Below are 19323 nucleotides of genomic sequence, written 5' to 3'. Positions count from 1 at the left end.
CGTTACAAGAGTAGGACTGGAGAGATGTCAAGGTCGATCGTGGAAAGGTCGATGGCCTACTTGGCCTGTCTCACTTTCCTCAGCTGGCATCGAAAGAGCACAACCACGCATGGGCTTGAGCAAGCGTAAAACACAGAATCACAGATTCACGAATGGACGGGCCAAAGGGGGTAACACTCGAAATGCACCTTTGAACTCAGCGTCGCGCAAACACATCTAGCCGCGAGAGTCACTTTCAGCTGCAAACATCACGCATCCAAACAAGCTCAGTCAGGTTCACGATTCTGTAGCTGCAAGCACGAAGCGCCAAGGTTGCCTCTGTTCGAGCGCCACACGCCTTTGGGGCCCCGCTGAACTCACGTCGTCGTGTCTGGGGTGCCACGTGACAAAATAACCAATTTGTTATGTCACTCTTTTCACACATGCCTCATTTACAGACCATGGGCGGCGCAACGTGCGATTCACGATTCGTGATTCGCGAACCGAGTCAGTCAAGAAGAAATCTCGCAGGGTCCACTGATGGATGACTCGTGCAAGCCAAATCTGCTCCCCCTTCTTGGTCACATACCATTGTCACGCTGTCGCTTGCAAGCAGCACCATACGGCCTTCGAAGTGCGTTAGGCCCCGAATTATTGCGTAACGACGGTGCTCTTCGGTCGTAACGCTGCTTCGACGTGCTCTGTGACCACATCACAAAGTTTTATGAAGGGTGCAACTTTTTGGTCACTGGCACCACGCCGTACTTGCCCTTTGTTGCGTGGTCATTCGAGGCTTGCGACTGCTTTCCGACCCCTACTGGCACAAGTTGGAGTTACTAGGAGATACAGTGCTGCGATTCATCTGGGCGGCGTTGCACGAATGTCGACATCAATCCAAGTCAAGAGCAGCAACACGGGTGCAGCTCGCACCTACGATGACGCCATTGACGCGCTCAACTCGCTGCAGAGTAATGCGGCCACCATTGAGGCGTTGCGCAAGTCGGGGGGTAGGCTGCTCGATTTTGCCATTCCCGAGATGGTCGAGTATCTGGAACGCATCGGCTATACCACTTCGGATCTCAACCGTCTCAACGTCATTCACATTACTGGCACCAAGGGCAAAGGCAGCACTTGCGCGTTCGTTGATTCGTTGCTTGGCCAACTTACTCCTGTCAATGCCTCTGCGAAGCCAAAAGTAGGACTGTATACCTCACCTCATATGACTAGCGTTCGCGAACGTATTCGCATCAATGGCCAGCCGGTAACGCACGAGCTGTTCACAAAGTACTTTTGGCAGGTTTGGGACAGGCTCTCGGAAAACCCGACGCGCAAGTTTGACCTTACTCCGCTGCGACCGGTCTACTTTCGCTTCTTGACGCTGCTTGCGTTCCACATCTTTCTGAGTGAAGGCGTTCAGCCGGTGATTCTGGAGGTGGGCATCGGTGGAAAATACGACTCGACCAACATTGTCCCCAAATGCGTGGTAGCTGGCATCACCCAGCTCGGACTGGATCACACTGCCATTCTTGGCAACACGGTGGAAGAGATCGCTGTACAGAAAGCAGGCATCTTCAAACCACAGGCGCCGGCGGTATGTTGGGCGCAACAGCCGGGTAAGGCGTTGGAGCAAGTCAAACAGGTAGCCAACCAGGTGGGCGTGAGCGATCTCAAGATTGTCAATCTGCATCCCGCGTTTCAGTCGGATGTGGATGCGCTGGGAAGATCAGATGTCGACACGGTCAGCCTGGGTCTACCCGGATTTCATCAGCGTACAAATGCGAGTGTGGCGTTGGAGCTGGTCAATACGTATCTAGATTCCGAAGCAGGGCGTGCCATGTTCAAGGAGACATCGCATCGTGCCTCAACATGCCAGAGTGACGTGCTAGCGAGCTGGCAGAAAAAGGGCTTGGAAGAGGCGAGATGGCCAGGAAGGTGCCAAACGGTGCGCAGCTCGCTTCAAGAGTTGGGATTGACTTGGTATCTGGACGGAGCACACACGACCGACTCGCTCGGCGTCTGTCTTGAATGGTTTACCACGATCCAGCCGCGTCAAGCACAGTCGAAGCGCAATCGACGCATTTTCGTGTTCAACTGCACCAACGGACGTAGCGCACACGAGCTGCTCTCCTCTGTGCTCGACACTGTCGAGAAGAGCCTTGCTGGCGACGAGACAGGCTGCCAATATCGACGGGCCAAGGATTACTTTGACGAGGTCATCTTTACCACCAACATCACGTTTGAAGGAGGTGGGTGGTCGTCGGAACTGACATCCAAGCTGCTTGACGACAAGGACCTGGTCAATCTGACGGTGCAAAACCAGCTGGCTGAGACGTGGAAGCAGTTGGTACCGGAGTCGTCAACCAAGGTGCGCATCACAGCCAGCATCCAAGCGATGCACGACCATGTGATGGAGGTAGCACGAGAAGGGCAAGGTGTCGACTGCCTGGTCTCTGGCTCGCTTCATCTGGTCGGAGGTGTCATGGCTCATCTGCAGCACAGCGGCTGCCTGGATGATTCGCTGGTTTCGACGGTGCGTGCTTGAGAGAGTCAGGACGAACAACAAAGCGAAACCCCAGAGGGCCAGAACTGAACTTGTCGAGAAGGAAATCATCTGTGTACCTATCAATGGAGCTCAGCGATGAATTCGATTTGCGTGCATTCTGCCTTCTGCCTTCTGCCTTCTGCCTTCTGCCTTCTGCCTTCTGCCTTCTGCCTTCTGCCTTCTGATTGAAACCTAAGGGATGTCTCTTCAGACCAGTCCTTCTGAATCACAATCCCGAATCCCGAATGGTACGCCGTGCTATCCAAGCACGACAGGATGAGGGAGTGGATCGGCGTCCTGTGCATCGACGCAAATGCAAAGCGCGAGCGAGCGCTGTGCATGACAGCGTGGCACGACTCACGACTCTGGAACAGGCAAGGGGCTTCTTGCAGCAGCGCCCATCGTGAATTGCTCAACTCTTGTCTCACCCTTTCTTTGAGAAGCGACACATGACAGCGTGAGCCAGACCGTTCACTGTCGAACCACCGTAGCTTCTATTACAAAAACCGTCAAAACAAGCTCGAGTATATACAGTAGATCACGAATGTGACGACTGCTGCCTGTACTGGCACTTTCTGTAGATTCTGAAAATTCAAAGAAACGTAAATCCACTTGGTTGTGATATTTTGATAGTCGTGAGTTATCTGGTGGATTTCTCTTACAGGTTAAGATATATAGAAGTTCGTGGTTGGATCGAGTGGTGAGTGGAAAAAAAAGAAAAAGAAAAGGGGGGACGTGTGGGAGGTGATTATGTAGCTCTGTGTCCAGCATCCCACACGTCAAACCAATCGTGAATGCACTCGGCTCACCTCTCAACGCTCCAGCGGGCCACTTTGACAAGTGAGACTAACAAGTCACAGGACTGAATCACGTGGAGTATGGGTCTTTAGATGCCGTTGAAGCTCAGCAGTCACCAGCACATTTGTGACTCGTGAATCACGATTGGGCTGGCCAAGTTCCCAATCAAGCGTGAAGTTTTTGGATGCTTTCAAGTTATATTCACGATTAGTAAAAGTTGTGACCCCTGAGTGGGTGGAACAGAGCGCTGTTCGCCCCTTTTTTTTTTTTCTAAACATCACAACTCGTGCCTGTCAATCTATCCTTGGCTGAAATTCCACAGTCCGCTCGCTGCGTTTGCGCCGCCGTCTTGCGCCTGCGCAGTTGACACTCACACTCGCGACTCGTGACTTTGTCTCAGTCATTCACGATTCAGATTCGTGATTGTGATTCACGATTGCTGCAACTTTGCGACTCTGTGCGTGCGTGAGCCATGCCAGCACAGTCGTGAGTCAACTCAGAATTGCGCCTCTAGCTTTCGATACTTGGCTCTCGTGTTTTCTTAGTCGTCGTTGCTGCGTCTTGCTCTCCATCATCCATCTTCTTACTCCTCGCTTTGCTTCCACTGCGCTTCCTCCCGGTGGTCGGATTCTTGGTTCTTCAAGCTCAAGTTTTCTAACGACTCGCAACGTACGCTTTCTAACGCTCATCGCATCGCTTTGCAACATCACGACTCTTCCTCCAAGCTTTTTTTGGTCCCTTGCTTCACATACACACGAATCACATTTGCCAATCAGCCGTTCGGTCTGCCGTCCTTGTTCGTTCCTACTCATTCACGTCTCACCACACAGGCCTCGTTACTTGCATTTTGCCCCCTCGCATCGCTCTTTGCTTGGTTCCGCTCGCCCACCATTAGAACACCCAACGCCAGCATCTCGTGGCAATCATACCCGCTCCGTCATCGCTTGACCATCCGCTCACCCTGGCTACTTGGTTTCAAATCGAAGGATCATGATGTCGACCGATTCCGTTCATCACGCCTTTCGAGGCCTCAACCTCGGCGACGCTCAGCAGGATCCTAGGAAGCAGTTGCACCACCAGCAACAACAGCAACTACACCAGCCCTATTCCTCTCCCACGCGTCACACAGAGTCCACATCGCTCCGTTCGCCCACCATCCTCACCACGGATCTACACGGTCAACATGGCTACCACACTGCCAGCATAGGTGCCTCTCACCCTGTCACCGCTCCGTCGGATGGCTCGATCGGTCAGAGCGCTGCTGCCCGCTTCGAACGCTTCTTCCCCTCTTCACCCAACACCTCCACCTCCAACCCTTCCTCCGCTGGTCAGACCTTCACCAGCTCCATCGGATCCGCCGCCGGTCTCGCTGCCAACGGCGCCTTTGGTAGCTTTGGTCAAAGCCTTGCTCCCGGCAGCATGGCAAGCTCCAGCATCTCTTCAGCTCACTTTGGTTCCAGCAGCAACGCTCCTCGCAAGGCTCCCAGCCGTGCTGCCATCCCCGCTCAGTGGAGCTCTCAAGATCCTTCCTCACTCGTCCCACCCGCTGGCACCTCGCCACCCAACAACATGGGCTCGCTCCCGTCCTACCACGATCCCATCGCACAGACCGCCGCCGCCGCCGCCGCCAACAACAACAACAACAACAATGGCGACGATGATGTCATTCCGACCGCCATCGTCGTCAAAAACATCCCCTTCAGCGTCAAAAAGGAGCAGCTCCTCCAGATCATCGAGGATCTCGGCATCCCAATGCCCTATGCCTTCAACTATCACATGGACCAAGGCGTCTTCCGTGGTCTTGCCTTTGCCAACTTCCGCAGCGCAGAAGAGGCCGACGCCGTTGTGGCTGCGCTCAATGGCTTTGATGTCAGTGGCCGCAAGCTCCGCGTCGAGTACAAAAAGGTGCTTCAAGCCGGCGAAAAGGAACGCATCGAAAAGGAAAAGGCCATCAAACGCATGCAGAGCATGCAGCTCGAAAAGGAGCGACGTCGGCAGAACGACGAGTACACCGCCCACGCCTACTTGATGCCCGGCTACAACGCTAGCAACGGCCATCTCGCCGCAAACGATGCCTACTCGGCCGATCCCGCTATCAGCGGTCTGCAACACGCTGTCTACGATGGCAGTGTCATCGCTCCCCTAACTGCCGACTCGCTCAGAAAGGTACCTTCGTCGCAGCGTCTCGCAGCTGCAGTGGAGCGACCCTCAGGACCTTCATCCTCCACAAGCAACCCTGGTGTCGGGGCAAGCAACCAGTTCGGTGCCGCTGCAGGTGCTGCTGCAGCCAAGAAGGAAGAGCTCGATCTCAACGATGCAGCTACACTCGAGATCTACTCGCGCGTGCTTCTCTTCAAAGACGACCGCATGCGTGACGAGCTCGCCTTCTCGCGCAGCCTCACGCCGCTCGAGCGTCGGACCGTACACCTGGTCGCCCAAAGGCTCGGCCTCTTCCACTATTCGATGGGCGACGGCGATGAGCGATACGCTATTGTCACCAAGAATGACGTTCACGCTCAAGCACGCCCGCTTCGCAGCCAGGCATCCACAATTGGCCGTGCACAACGCTCAACAGGCATCGACGCCGCTGCCACCGGCGGTTTCTTGGGTCCCGGCAGCGCCGCCACCACAGGTCGAGCGGGTCTGCGTCTGAAAAAGTCAGCTCCGGACATGAAGCGTGATCGCGACGGTTCCACCGGCTACAGCGCTGCCAACGGCTACCTCCACTCGAGCAACGGTAGCAGCAGTCTCGCCGCGCGCAAGTCCAACTCGAATCTGCGCGATGGCTACTCGTCCACCATGGGTCGTCGAACGCAAAATGGCAGCAACAACAGCAACAGCAACAGCAACAGCAACAGCACCGCTACTGGCGGAGCTGCCGGACTCCAGAACCTCTTTGCCTCGCCCTTTGATGCTCCGCCTGTCCCATCACTTACCAACGTCAACGCACCTGAGGGCTCGAGCCACACCTCATCGCCTACTCATTCGACCTTGCTCCGTCAACCTCGCGGACCGCCTACACCCGGCTCTTCGGATTCCCGCAATTTTGCCGTTCGCTCTCGCGTCCCCACCGCCGGCACCAGCAGCACCGGCAGCACCACCTCGCCCCCACCGCCAGCCCACGCCGGCTTCCAACTACACATCAACGGTAGCCCCACCAAGTACCATTCGTCGGAACAAGCGACAACGCAGGAACCGTTGGAGTTTTGAGTTTTGCCATTGCATCGTTCTCCCTCGATCATTTGCGCCGTTCGTATCATCAGTAATAACAGAACAGAAGCATTGCAGTCAACGTTTGTGATTGTTGTGAACAGAAGCTCTGCCAGGCGTGAGAGGGGACGTGTTTCTGAGTCTGTCTGTGGATCCTTGATGATGAAGGAGGATAGGGCAGCACCTGCTATCTGTGCGGCAAAGACTGGGCAGGGTTCAAAGGTGTAACGGACCAGAGCTTGGCATGTGGGTGGCCGCGCCAACCAATCGCAAAATATTGCGACAGCGTGAGTAGAATTACGGGTTTGGTAATACAGGCTGAGAAAAGCAAATCACAAATCACAAATCACAAATTACGAATTACGAATTACGAATGTGCTAGGTCGGAGGAGGAGGGATTCAAGCAAAGCGATCGGCGAGTGGTCCTTTGGCTGCGTGACCGATACGATCCAGTAGGTTGCTACCGGATCTCGAAGTGTCCTGGGAGGAATTCCAGCGATCGTCAAAGCCAGGAGCCTTCATTCTGCCTCTTCCTTTGACTTTGACTCGACCAGCACTTTGGTCGGTATCGTAGCGGGAGTGTGAGGGTCGACGGGACGGGGAGAGTTCGCGTTGGTGCTGGTCGCGTCGTGAGCGGCCAAGTTGTTCAAGTTCATCGTCCATGGAGGCCAAGTTGTTGCGCGTGGGGCGAGCGCGTCGGGATGCTCGACGGTGGTCCGAGCGGTCGTGGTCGAGCGACTCGTATGCGTCGTGTGTCCATCGGTCGATGTCAGCTTCGACGGTGCGGTCGTGCCGATGACCTCTGCCGCTGCGTCGTGACGACGTGAAACGATCCATCAGATCGCCTTCTCTCCTTGTCGAATCATCAATCACATCCGCCATCATTTCGCCCGGTCTCCTCTCCGGTTCCGCATCCGCATCCGCATTCCTCGAAGCAAGGTATCCTTCCAATTCAGAATCCAGCTGTTGCATCCGACTCTTTCGATCGTCGCGGCTCTGTTGCGACGCTTTGCTCGGCTTCCAATCCGGGAACAACTCGATGCTCTCCTTCACCTCTCCCACTTGCAACAGCTTGGGAACAATCTCTCTACCTGCTTCATGGCCGTGTCTCTTGTACCACTGACTTCGTGTTGACGCACGCGCCTCTTTGCGGTCCACGCCGCTCACCGCATGGCGCAGCCAAAGCGAAGAACGCAGCTTGTTTAGATCTCGCACTTCCCGAGTCTCGCCCGCTTTGCAATCCGCTTCCTCCATCTCACGGTAGATCTCTGGTACGTCGTCTGGCAGGCAAGAGACCGCTTCCTGAGTTCGTTTGCGTTGTTCCATCTCTACAAGCGCGGCTTGTCGTTCAATGTGGTTGTAGAGTTTGGCAGGGATGCGGTGCGCTTTTCGCGGAGTGACGAGCGATGTGATGTATTCCGAATGCCAAGAATCTGGGTCGTATTCGAGCAGGGTATCCATGTTGGGCAGAGGAGCATTGTCGATTTCGGTCGACTGCATCTCGTCGGCATTGGACGGTGGAACGAGGTATTCCAACCCGAGACGTGCCGATCGTTCGTCCGCAAAGACAACTTTACACCGCTGGTCGTCGATCCATTCCAGACCTAGAGGTTGAGCCCCAAAGTGAGTGAGGTACGCAAACAGACGCGATGTTGAGAGTTGTGTGATGGGCAGACCCTCGATGAGAAGCGTATCCAGAAGGATGTCGGAACCTCCTTCGACCGCGGGAGGATCGGGTGTCTCTGTAGGCGGTTCGACACCGACGAGTGCAGCATCGTCCAGGTTGGACTCGGCACCGGACAGAGGTTCTGGCCCACGTTGCGCTCCTGCTTCCACAGCCTGGTCCGTAGGAAGAGCGTAGAAGCGTGATCCAGGCTCCGAGTGCGGCACGTCTTCCTTCATAGCTTCATCCTGCATCGGAACGGCTGTGGGCACGCCCGTATCGGCTGGGCCGTAGTCAAGTGCCAGATCAGCCATACTCCAAGTGCGTGCCTTCGTTGTTCAGGTCGACCCCCGCGTAGCATGTGCAATGCGTGATCAAAGGTGAGAGAGAAAGCAACAGCAGTCGTGAGTCATGAGGGAGAATCACGAATCTTGAAATGGCAAGACGCGCGCAAAGCCCGATTTGGTTACCAATCGGGCTTATGCGAGGTGAGAGAGAGCAACACTCCAACACATGTGACACGGTCGCCGCGCGCTCACGGCTCGCACGTACAAACGTACACAACAAACACTCGGCTTTGCGACGCACGCTGCGTGACTAGAGTAACTGCAATCGTGAATATCCTGTTGAGCGTCACGAGTGTCAAAAAATAGACTCGGAAAGAGTCAGAGTTGAGAGGGAGCCATCGATATGCATCTTCTGTCTCACTGCATCTTGTTGCTCTTCACGACCACGGACCAACAGTTCACTGCATTCTTCTCGTCAACCCCATCCACCTCATTCATCTCCTCTACACCGTCGTATTGAAACTTGCTCCGAATCATCTTCGTATTACGATTGATAACTGGCAGGTGCGTGCCCTTGGCCGACTGCTGCAACTACGCGCATTTTTTTTTTGCCTTGATCGTTCCCGCCTTGATCGAACCAGGTTCCAACCGCATTCGCACCACATTCGCCTGCCGTAAAGCTGTTCAAGACCTCTCTGTAACATTGCCACCGCGCCGCACATCGTACGCCTCCCACATTCACTCTCCGTAACGGCTCACCATGAACGGTTACAACAGTGGCTCTACGCTGTCAGATGCACCACCGGGTCAAGGTCAGATCCAGCAGCTTCCCGGACGGCCTATGATCGATCTCAAAAAGAAACTCGTCGTCGTTGGTGATGGTGGTTGTGGCAAAACGTGTCTCTTGATAGTCTACTCTCAAAACAAGTTCCCACAAGAATACGTACCTACCGTCTTCGAAAACTACGTGCCTATCATCCAGTTTGAAGGCAAGACCATCGAGCTAGCGCTCTGGGATACAGCAGGGCAGGAAGAATACGATCGCCTGCGACCGCTGTCGTATCCGGAATCAGACGTGATTCTGATTTGCTTCGCCGTTGACTTCCCGACAAGTCTCGCGAATGTACAGGACAAATGGTTCCCGGAGATCAACCATTTTTGCGAAGGCGTGCCGATCCTCTTGGTAGGCTTGAAGACAGATCTGAGGAAGGACGCGAACAGTTTGGCCATGTTGCAGGCACAGGGGACGAAACCGGTCACGCCAGCCCAGGGACAGCATGTAGCGGATGAGATTGGAGCGGCCAAGTACGTCGAGTGCTCGGCAAAGACCAAGGACGGAGTACAAAATGTCTTTGATACCGCAATTCGAGAGGCGTGCAGAAAGAAAGGCTGGGCAAGAAGGGCTGGTGTAGGTGGAGCTGGAGGCGCCAAAAAGAAGTGCGTTTTGCTGTGATGGCGAGGATCACCAGAAACAGCCTTGATCCTACCGGTCTGCAAGCCGACGCACATACAGGCATCACTATTGTAGGGCCCGCGTTTTCACACATGCATCCTCTCAGCGGCCCCATTGTTGCCCTTACACGTTATCACTATCGATCTCTTACCGACACCTCTTACGACCATTTTCGCTCCCTCGTCCATGTCTTGGTCCACGTTGGTCTCCCAGCCCACACTTGGGCCTGTTCATCTTCAAGCTCGCATCCGTTGCATCAGCTTGTGTTTCTCTCTACATCCTTGTCCACGTTGTCTAAGCATGTTTCTTCACTGCAATCTCTCAGTCATATGGTATACTTTCCCTATGCTTCAACTACCCAGTCGTGCCACGCCACGCCACGTTTGCACGCACAACAACGATACATGAGCGTTATGAGCTTGATGGACAGTTCAATAGTACGCCACAGTATGCAAGATGGCATGTGGATGTTTGTCCTGATGACGTTCGAGAATTGGCTCGATCTCTTCATCCAGGTCGTTTGCGGCTCTTATCGCCTCTGCCAGATCGAGGATCGCTTTACCCGCCGCTACCGCTTCTTCGTGGTTATCCTTGATCTCGACATTGATGACATGTACTGGTCGATTCAGCTCGGCGCCTCGGCTGAACAAGTCCTCGCAGACGGTATCGAAGCACCTTTCTTCGCACGTGATGACGACGTCGGCTGCATATTTAGTTTCCTGCCAACGCTCCGGTGCGCGTTTGACGTCTTTGTTTCGATTCAGCATGGTCATAAGACCGTTGGCCCAGTACAGACGCGGATCTTTCGAATTCAGATCCGAGATGATGTCTGTGTACGCCGTTCCAAACGGGTAGATGTTGGGGAGGTTGATTTTGGGTCCCGGTAAGCGGACCGCAGAACCTGTGCCGGCAGACGTGACGTTGAAGCCGGATTTCGCGAGCAGAGCGTGTGCTGCCATCGATCGGTTTTGGTTTGACGCACAGACCACGCAGAACAAGACATTGTTATCGGAAGACGAGCCGGCTACGACGCCGTTAACTGCCGCCGCCTCGATTGTAGGAGTAGGCGCAGGTATTGTGGTTGAGGATGCGGATGCGGACGACGTGGGTGGATATGGCGGGGTCGTAGACGACGACGAAGACATTTGTACTACGTAAGGGTTCTGCATACCGGCTGCGGTCCTCCTTTTGAGACCTTAGTGCTCTGCGCTGTATAGAATGTGTTTAGCAAAGGAAGTGCTGTGCTCGAGATGCTCGCCGGATACGAGCAGGGTAGACGCTCTGCTGCACGTTCGATCAGCAGAAGGAATTCGGCCGATTATATACCCCGTACACTGGTTTCTACAAGCGGAAACGAATGTTGATGCTGTAGGAGATGGCGCTGGACGTTAGTGGTGTGGTGGTTGGTAGATGGACATTCAAAACCGAGCTGCAGGAAGCCAATTCTTAAGAGAGGGTCCAACCGCTTTGAACGGCAAGTCGTGAGTAAATCGTGAATAACTCTGGGAGGAAAACGATGGAGGCACGAGGGATATTTCGTACTGTGTACTATATAGATCTAACATTGATGTAATCGTGACACGTGACACGGTATTCCTCAACTCGTGACTAACGACGTAAACCCAAACTCGTAACTGCTTCCTCTTGCACTCGCTGCAGACGAAGATAAAAATGCTTCGGTGATACCTGGTGTCTTTTCAAGCTGGACCATTTTGCACAGCCTGAATATGATAGGAACTGGTTGAAGAATGCATGAGGAGTATTGCTCCGACTTGGCGTAGAAGGAATGCACGATTGAGGCATCTACGTGCTATGCGACAGGCCCTGTTACATTCGTCCCTTCTGTTCTGGCACGCTTGGCGTCACGCTCTTGCTCGGCTTCTACAGCCACGTCTTCCGGTGCTCTTTTTACGGTCTCTTCGTCCTTTCCGGTCGCCTCTGCCGTTTCTGCCTCGAACGTCCCTCCCTGCTTCAGACTCACCAGATACTCTTTGCGCATCTCCAATGCCTGCTCTTCACCAAACACCCTCAACGCATGCAGTATGAAACCAGCAGTACTGCTCGTCGTCATCTCTGGATGTGTCCTGCCCGGAAGCACCTGGTACTTTCTCAACCACGGTTCCGTGATGCTGATGTTAATGAACTCCTCATCTCCTCTCAACTGCGCGTGAGCCTCTACCAGGGGTTGTAGATATGGACTGTGAACGACCACGCTAGAAGAGCCACCCAGGTGCGGTTTCAGCCGACGCACGATGCTCATCGGATCGTAATGGCACGCGATGAGGACGGCATCAAAGTCTCCTGCAAAGAAGTCGGAGCGAACGCGGTCGACTTCGCGGAAGGTGGCTTGACGTTTACGATCGCGTTGCTTATCCTTGACGGAACGCGACGTAGACGAAGCAGAGTTGATGTCTTGGTTCGAGAAGACGGGCGCGTAGTCTTGTTCGGTAGCGGCCCAGTTGATTACCTTGAGTACGGGCTTGGTCACCTGTGTAGGCAAGTTGAAGTACGCCAAGATGTCGAGCGAAGGTGGGGACTCGGCATCGTTGATCGCGATCACAGTTCCGTCTCCACCCATCCTCTCGAGTACAGCCCCCACAAGCAAACCCGACACCCCATCTACGACCAGGTACCTCCCACCCGGTCGAACACTGCCGAAACTCAACACCTGCGACAGTGCATCCTTGCGGATCCAACGAATCTTGTCTGGCGCCTTGTCGAACCAGAAGTCGCACACGTTGCCAAACTCTGGTTGTAGCGGCGTGAACAGCTTCAGGTGCTTCTGCTCTTTTCGTGCCACGTACTTCGCTTGCGAATACACGGTACGGTTGGCAAACGATTCCGAACCGGCAAGTTGCTGCTCGATGATCTCCCGACCAGAAATACCTTGCTCCTTGAGTGCTTGGATGTCTACGTACGTGAGCTTTTGAGCGCATCCATCGTCGTTGATGTGCTCGTTAGTGGCTGTTGTCTCGATGGTTTCGCTCGCTTCTGTTTCAATGTCTCCGAGTGTTCGGTTCATGACGAGTTTCAGTGAGCCTCCTCGTCCGCTGGCCGAAGCACCGTCCCTCTTTCCACTTTTCTTGTCCTGCTTCAAGCTGCCGTCCTTCTGATTTGCTGGTGCAGCATCTGGCTGAATTTCGTAAGTGAAGCCATACGGCATTCCGATCAAATCGTCCGCTTGAAAACTGCCGAACTTGCCCAAACTGACCTGTTTGCCCGGCATGATCTCGGCTGCTTTAGTCCGTCCAGATGGCAACTTGAGAATAACAGTCGATCCAGATGCAATGTAGTGGAGTCGTCTTCGCAGCTGTTCCGAGGTGAGGCGGTGAGACGGGTTCGAGTTGCGTGGACGCTGTTTGGGTTGGTTTGGGCGTGATTGCTGCTTGCCGTGAACGGGCGTTGGGTTCGAGGTGCTGGGCCCTGCTTCTGCCATGATTGGTGCTTCCGCCGGGGCAAACAGCCCTGCTTCTGCTGCTTGTAGAGACGCTTCAGAAGACATGTTCTGGCAGTAGCTGATGATGACAATGTTGACAATGACATCCAAGACGAGCAGGAGAAGGAAATCGGTAAAAAAAAACCCCCCTAGATCGTGAATGCAGTGCAGTTTCTTCTCAAAATCGTGAATCGAATCACGAATCGTGAATCTTACCAGCTAACGTGTAAAGTCACGAGTCGTGAGTCGATCCCGAAAAAATATCTGGCTGTGAGATCGACCTCCACACTGTGCAGACGCCGCTTTCAGCGCTTTGTCCATACACGATGCCTTCCATGTTTGTGTTTGGCCGGCTCTGGCGAGCATTACAGACTCACGACTGATTCCATGTTCTATCGCTGCCACTCACCACATCCGTCAACGTTGACTTTGATACTCAACAAGCATATACATCAACCTGTACAACACAGCACCTGGAGATGGAGACCGAAACATCCCTTCCCGCGGTTCCATACGACCGTCAAACCATATACACAGCATTGGCGCAATTCGACGAGTCGGATCCCGAATTTCAAGCGGGGATACAGACCATCATCGGGCCCATGCAGTCGTCCGGTGTAGCGCGCGAACAGATCGAGGAAACCAAGAAGCGAGCTAAGGTGTTTTTCTGGTCCCAAAAGACAGGCAATCAGGTCGATTATGCTGATTATACCGCTTGGTTGGCGTTGAACGACTCGATACCTAGTGCTGGCGGTGTTGGTTCCAGCTCGAGCGATGCAGATGCTGTAAACGCACCCGGACACGCAGAAGCGGACGGCGAGAAAGCGAAAGACAAGGAACCGTATCCAGCATCCTTCGATGCGATCGTAGAGCTCATCACGACAGGCAAGACCGACCAGATCCCAGGCATTCGCGACATCCCACTCAAAATCAACCAAGAACCTCCTACGCAGGCCACCATGAGCAGACCATTGAAGCCGTGGGAGAAGGCCGACATTGCTCCTGTCGACGTTTCACAGCCAGCCTCACAAGCCGCAGCTACAGTGATCGATCCTCCAGCGTCACACGCAGAGACTAGTCAAGCATCCTCATCCTAGCCTAATTTGCAGCAAAATCAATCGTATTGCCAACAGAAACCGTTTGTATCAGTAGGAGTGTGGATGTCCCATCACTTGCCTTTGGGCTTGCGAGTGAAAAAGCTGTTGAGACTCTGCTGTCCCTTCTTGGCCGGTGCTGGCGTAGTGCCACCTGAGGGTTTGCGTGGACCTGAGTTGTTGGAGGCTGATGTAGGTTTGGTCGGTGCACTGGGAGCAGGAATTGCCGATGCAGATGCTGATGTCGATCTCGCTTCGGCCGGCTTGTTCGGTGCCTCCTTTTTGGTCGCGCCACTTGTACGCTTCGAGCCTGCCACGACAGGCGTATCCGACTCATCCGAAGAATAGGACTCGTACTCGTCAATCGTTTTGGTGACCGTGTATCCGCGCTCGTCTTTGCTGCGCAGCTTCTTGGTGCCGATCTTGCGTTTCTTGCGCACGCGTCGTTTGGCCGCAGTAGGAGCAGCTTCAGAGCCGTCCATGGTATCTGTGACGGTAGAATCAGCCATGTCGACGTCGGGGTCCAAATCTTTACCTTGACCAGTATTGTTGCCACTGGTGCTCACACCGCTTGGCTCGACGATCTGCACGTCATTATCCTCATCATCGGTATCCATCATGGCTTCGAGCTCCTTGCGCTGCGCAGCTTCCTTCGCTTCGGTCTGTGATCTCGCATCGGCCCGCTTGCCTGTTCCTTGAGGCGCCGTACCTCGTACCAGCTCGGCCTTGGTAACGTCTTGATTGTGATCGTCTTCATCCGCATAACCGAGTTTTGCCGGTTTATCGTCGTCCTCATCGTCATCATCGTCCTCGTCCTCGTCATCGCTTCCTAACAATGTTTTGTGATCTGGCACGCTTTGAATCGAGCTCTGCGCCTTGATCTTGGCCGCAGCAGGCTTTGAGTCGGATCCTTTGGGCTTGGCTCTGCTCCAGTCCAGACCGGACTTTCTGCCCCCTACCGGTGCGGATGATGCTGCTGTGGTCGCCTTCGCGATTGTCGTCGTTGTCGACAAAGGCCGTGTGCCCAGCGCAGACGTGACTGTGCTGCTGCTGCTGCTGCTGCTACTGCTGTTGGCGGTTTTGCTATCTTTAGAGACAGGAAGGGCGGGCCCACTGGGAGCGCCCAGACTTGGGATCCCTTTGGATGGGTCATAGTTATCCTTGATGTTCGGATTGACAATGACACCCAGCTGTGCTCCACGGTGCGTTTGTTGCCAACTGTCTACATACTTTTGCTGCGTGTGCAAGTCGTGCTGAACGGCTGTTAGTTGAGCTGCATCAAGAAGACGGCCGGGCGATACTGAGTAGATATGGCATGAAGAGATCTGCTCGAACGACGAACGCGCTTTTTCCAAGTCAGCTGCCGAAACGAGACGGATAACTTGGCGCTCGACATTGGCTTTGGTTTGGCGCTGTGTAACGCGCGAGTCGAGGAAGCTACGAGCAGGTGCGGTGGAAGAGCTCGACATCGAAGAAGGTCCGACCAGCTTGTCGCCTTCTGATTGTTCATCCTTGTCTCTCGCTATCTTATCGGCGTCGGGCTGAGTTTCTCTGAATGCCGACCTGCCGATCAGGATGTAGGTAGCGTCGAGTTGGGACTTGTCCTTGTGCGAATCGAAGAATGCAGCGAGCGCCTGCTTTGCTTCATCGACGTGAATACGCAGCTCGCGGCTGAGTAGGCGGTAGGTGATGAGCTTCTTCTCGTTCTGCAAACATGACCTGAGGAAGGATGTTGGGTCCGTGGCAGGTGCCATGGTGGATAGCTATGCTCTCACCGACAACCGTTGTACGTATGCGCAATCCTTGGGGTCTGCTGTCTCTCTCGGGTAGAAATGAAACATGGATCAGACGACGTCAAAGCTTAGTTTCCTGGCTTACCCAGACTCGATCAAGCTTTTCGCGCGGGTTCGTGATGGTGTCGAGAGAGACGATTCTATGATGCAGATGCGCCTCGAGCTGTCGCAAGGGTGCAATCCACGAAATGAACGCACGACGTGTGGGTTTCTGGAAGATGTCAAAATTCCCCCCTCGCGCCAACTTACGCGTTGAGAAGTTAAGAGTCATGAGTCGTCTTTCGGTGAACATGCACGCGTCAAGCGAACCAACACTCACGACTTGACACGTAATTCTAAATTCGATTGCGCTGTTAGAACCCAGTCAGCACACATACCATGCCTCAAATACACGATACGTGATACTCACAACCGAAATCGTGAATATCGTGAATCGTGAATTGGAAGATGAAATGCAGTCACAGTCACGAGTCACGAGTCTGTCACGGAGTCAGTGAGTAAGTCGTGAGTTTGGTAGCGTCGTGCGTGCAGCACGCAGGGTCGATCACGCTGTTGCATCCACTCTGTGACTTGCCGCCGCTGCTGCTTCTTTTGCTCATTCGCACGAACAAAGAAAGCTCACTCCACATCAACACGAAGAAAAGTGCAAACGATTTGCTCTACTTCAACATCAGTCACGCGGTGCATATCCCGTAGGTCTCCTGCCCAGTACCTTCATAGAACTCCGGCTTCGACACCTCCCTCAAGCCCGCTCACAACCACAAAATGAGCGAAAGCAAAGACAAGACCACGGCACCAGCCGCCGACAGCAACGTCAACGAGATTGCGTCGGGCATCTCTGGACTCTTGTCTAGCAAGGATGTTGCCGAGTCGAATCTGCGCGAGTCATCGCACGAGGTTCAGGTGACACTCGCCGATCAGCAGGCGGATCCGAATTCTCCCTTGTACTCGGCCAAGAGCTTCGAAGCGCTTGGCTTGCACGAGAATCTACTCAAGGGCATCTACGCCATGAAGTATCAGAAGCCGTCCAAGATCCAAGAAAAGGCACTGCCGCTGCTCCTCCAGAACCCACCGAAAAACATGATCGGCCAGTCGCAATCAGGAACCGGAAAAACGGCCGCCTTCATCCTTACCATGCTCTCGCGCATCGACTATGACCTCCAAAAGCCACAAGCCATTGCATTGGCGCCATCGCGAGAGCTGGCTCGTCAGATCATGGACGTGGCACGCACCATGTCCAAGTTTACCAATGTAACCACGTGCCTCTGCTTGCCAGACGAGGTGAAGCGTGGCGAAAAGATCACGGCGCAGCTCATCATTGGTACACCAGGCAAGACATTCGACATGATCAAGAGCAAGGGTATAGATACGGCCGCCATTAAGGTATTCGTGCTCGACGAGGCCGACAACATGCTCGACCAGCAGTCACTGGGTGAACAGTCAATCCGTGTCAAGAACACGATGCCCAAGTCATGTCAGCTGGTACTGTTCTCGGCCACGTTCCCTACCAACGTGTACGACTTTGCGGTCCGCATCGCACCGGGAGCCAACGAGATCCGACTCAAGCAGGAAGAGCTGTCGGTAGAAGGCATCAAACAGTTCTACATGGACTGCAAGGATGAAGACCACAAGTACGAAGTGCTTGTGGAACTGTACAACCTGCTCACCATCGGACAGAGCATCATCTTCTGCGCCAAGCGCGAAACCGCCGACCGCATCGCGCAAAAGATGACGCAGGAGGGACACAAGGTCGACTCGCTCCACGGTCGACTCGAGACGGCCGACCGAGACCGCACCATCGATGCGTTCCGCGATGGCAAGAGCAAGGTGCTCATCTCGACCAACGTCATTGCACGTGGTATTGACATTCAGCAGGTGACGCTGGTGATCAACTACGATATGCCGCTGACGCAGACGGGCGAAGCAGACGCCGAGACGTATCTGCACCGTATCGGACGGACGGGTCGATTCGGTCGCAAGGGTGTCTCGATCAACTTTGTGCACGACCAGCAGAGTTGGTCGTACATGGACCAGATCGAAAAGGCGCTCAAGTGCCAGATCACCCGTGTCGCAACCAACGACCTCGAGGAGATGGAATACACGATCAAGGAAGCGCTCAAGCAGATTGGCAAATGAGCGCCTTTCTATGCTTGCGTGCATACGTGCGTCCGTAAGGAAGATTCTCAATGTCAAAACATACCCATCATCGATCCAGATCGGGAGCAGACTAAATCGTGACAGAGCTCGAGTATGCAGTTAAGTTGTGACATGAGGTAGGACACGTGTTGTCTCCCTCTCTCTCAGTCTCATCGTGCGTGTGTAAGTAAGCACGGAGGACGACCGAACTTGCCCTCTTGCTGAACGGCAGCCTATCAAGGTCAAGGGCCACGTTGTAGCCTTGCAATGCTCACGAGCTGCCGGTTATTCTTGCCTACAATGTCAAGACTTCGCTTCCATTGATGGCATCCAGTGCGTCATGAGATTTGTAATTGAGCCGAGGAAGGCCTCACGTCGTGCGTGCTTCGTGCTTCGTGCTCACGGCTTCGTTCTCGTGTCTTCTTTTTCTTCTCTGTTAGTTCCACGATGGGTTTCAACGCGCGGAGCCGAAGCCGAACCGGAGATAGGCCGTTGGAGAGCGTGAGTGACTGCTGTTGTGCTGTGCTGAATTCGCGGTTGGAACTGAGAGACCCTTCCGCTTGTGGCTGGGTGGCTGGGTGGCGAATCGATTTTCGCCTGAAAGTTTGCGCACTCAGCCAGTGTGAAACACACCTCGATTTTCCTTGTTTAAATGTACAGCGGGAGGCGTATCTGTCTGTTTTTTACGAATCTCATTCGCACGGTGACTCGGCTTCTGTGAACGCCAACCGGCAATTCGTTGCTCGCCTTGCTCTGCAATACGAGGGAGAGAGAGGAACGGCTGAGAAGATCCATTCGCTTCCATTTCGGCCATCCCAGAACATCCACAGCACGCCATTTCCATCTTTGCCTTCACTTTATCTTTCTTCCTCACATCTCTGCTTTCTTCTCCACACCATCCACGAACAGCTCTGCCTTTCCTTCTTGCAGCT

General features: G+C 54.2%; 10 protein-coding genes across 10 annotated transcripts; 5 read left to right on the top strand and 5 right to left on the bottom strand.

The window, feature by feature from the left end:
* Nucleotides 1-859: 859 nt before the first annotated feature.
* Nucleotides 860-2521, top strand: UMAG_03772 (uncharacterized protein; the record flags this gene model as incomplete). The annotated part of the gene is made up of 1 exon (XM_011391921.1): nt 860-2521. One exon carries the CDS (start codon nt 860-862, stop codon nt 2519-2521), a length of 1662 nt encoding a protein of 553 aa, XP_011390223.1.
* Nucleotides 2522-4312: 1791 nt separating this feature from the next.
* Nucleotides 4313-6529, top strand: UMAG_03771 (uncharacterized protein; the record flags this gene model as incomplete). The annotated part of the gene is made up of 1 exon (XM_011391920.1): nt 4313-6529. One exon carries the CDS (start codon nt 4313-4315, stop codon nt 6527-6529), a length of 2217 nt encoding a protein of 738 aa, XP_011390222.1.
* Nucleotides 6530-6928: 399 nt separating this feature from the next.
* Nucleotides 6929-8506, bottom strand: UMAG_03770 (uncharacterized protein; the record flags this gene model as incomplete). The annotated part of the gene is made up of 1 exon (XM_011391919.1): nt 6929-8506. The coding sequence occupies one exon, from the start codon at nt 8504-8506 to the stop codon at nt 6929-6931; it is 1578 nt and encodes a 525-aa protein (XP_011390221.1).
* A 733-nt stretch (nt 8507-9239) lies between these two features.
* On the top strand, nt 9240-9932 carry UMAG_10663 (putative Rho family GTPase; the record flags this gene model as incomplete). The annotated part of the gene is made up of 1 exon (XM_011392034.1): nt 9240-9932. One exon carries the CDS (start codon nt 9240-9242, stop codon nt 9930-9932), a length of 693 nt encoding a protein of 230 aa, XP_011390336.1.
* Nucleotides 9933-10363: 431 nt separating this feature from the next.
* UMAG_10662 (putative nuclear zinc-finger motif containing protein) lies at nt 10364-11077 on the bottom strand (the record flags this gene model as incomplete). Its single annotated transcript, XM_011392033.1, has 1 exon — nt 10364-11077. One exon carries the CDS (start codon nt 11075-11077, stop codon nt 10364-10366), a length of 714 nt encoding a protein of 237 aa, XP_011390335.1.
* A 665-nt stretch (nt 11078-11742) lies between these two features.
* UMAG_10661 (tRNA 1-methyladenosine methyltransferase subunit GCD10) lies at nt 11743-13434 on the bottom strand (the record flags this gene model as incomplete). Its single annotated transcript, XM_011392032.1, has 1 exon — nt 11743-13434. One exon carries the CDS (start codon nt 13432-13434, stop codon nt 11743-11745), a length of 1692 nt encoding a protein of 563 aa, XP_011390334.1.
* A 413-nt stretch (nt 13435-13847) lies between these two features.
* UMAG_03767 (uncharacterized protein) lies at nt 13848-14465 on the top strand (the record flags this gene model as incomplete). The annotated part of the gene is made up of 1 exon (XM_011391918.1): nt 13848-14465. One exon carries the CDS (start codon nt 13848-13850, stop codon nt 14463-14465), a length of 618 nt encoding a protein of 205 aa, XP_011390220.1.
* Nucleotides 14466-14536: 71 nt separating this feature from the next.
* UMAG_03766 (uncharacterized protein) lies at nt 14537-16216 on the bottom strand (the record flags this gene model as incomplete). The annotated part of the gene is made up of 1 exon (XM_011391917.1): nt 14537-16216. The coding sequence occupies one exon, from the start codon at nt 16214-16216 to the stop codon at nt 14537-14539; it is 1680 nt and encodes a 559-aa protein (XP_011390219.1).
* An 804-nt stretch (nt 16217-17020) lies between these two features.
* UMAG_03765 (putative ATP-dependent RNA helicase DBP5) lies at nt 17021-18391 on the top strand (the record flags this gene model as incomplete). Its single annotated transcript, XM_011391916.1, has 1 exon — nt 17021-18391. The coding sequence occupies one exon, from the start codon at nt 17021-17023 to the stop codon at nt 18389-18391; it is 1371 nt and encodes a 456-aa protein (XP_011390218.1).
* A 338-nt stretch (nt 18392-18729) lies between these two features.
* Nucleotides 18730-19235, bottom strand: UMAG_03764 (uncharacterized protein; the record flags this gene model as incomplete). The annotated part of the gene is made up of 2 exons (XM_011391915.1): nt 18730-18965; nt 19025-19235. The coding sequence occupies 2 exons, from the start codon at nt 19233-19235 to the stop codon at nt 18730-18732; spliced, it is 447 nt and encodes a 148-aa protein (XP_011390217.1).
* Between the last annotated feature and the right edge of the window lie 88 nt (nt 19236-19323).

This window comes from Mycosarcoma maydis, chromosome 10 (genome assembly GCF_000328475.2).
Source record: "Mycosarcoma maydis chromosome 10, whole genome shotgun sequence".
Lineage (NCBI taxonomy): Eukaryota > Fungi > Basidiomycota > Ustilaginomycetes > Ustilaginales > Mycosarcoma > Mycosarcoma maydis.
Note: the sequence above shows the minus strand (reverse complement) of the source record. Positions and strands in the feature narration are given on the sequence as shown.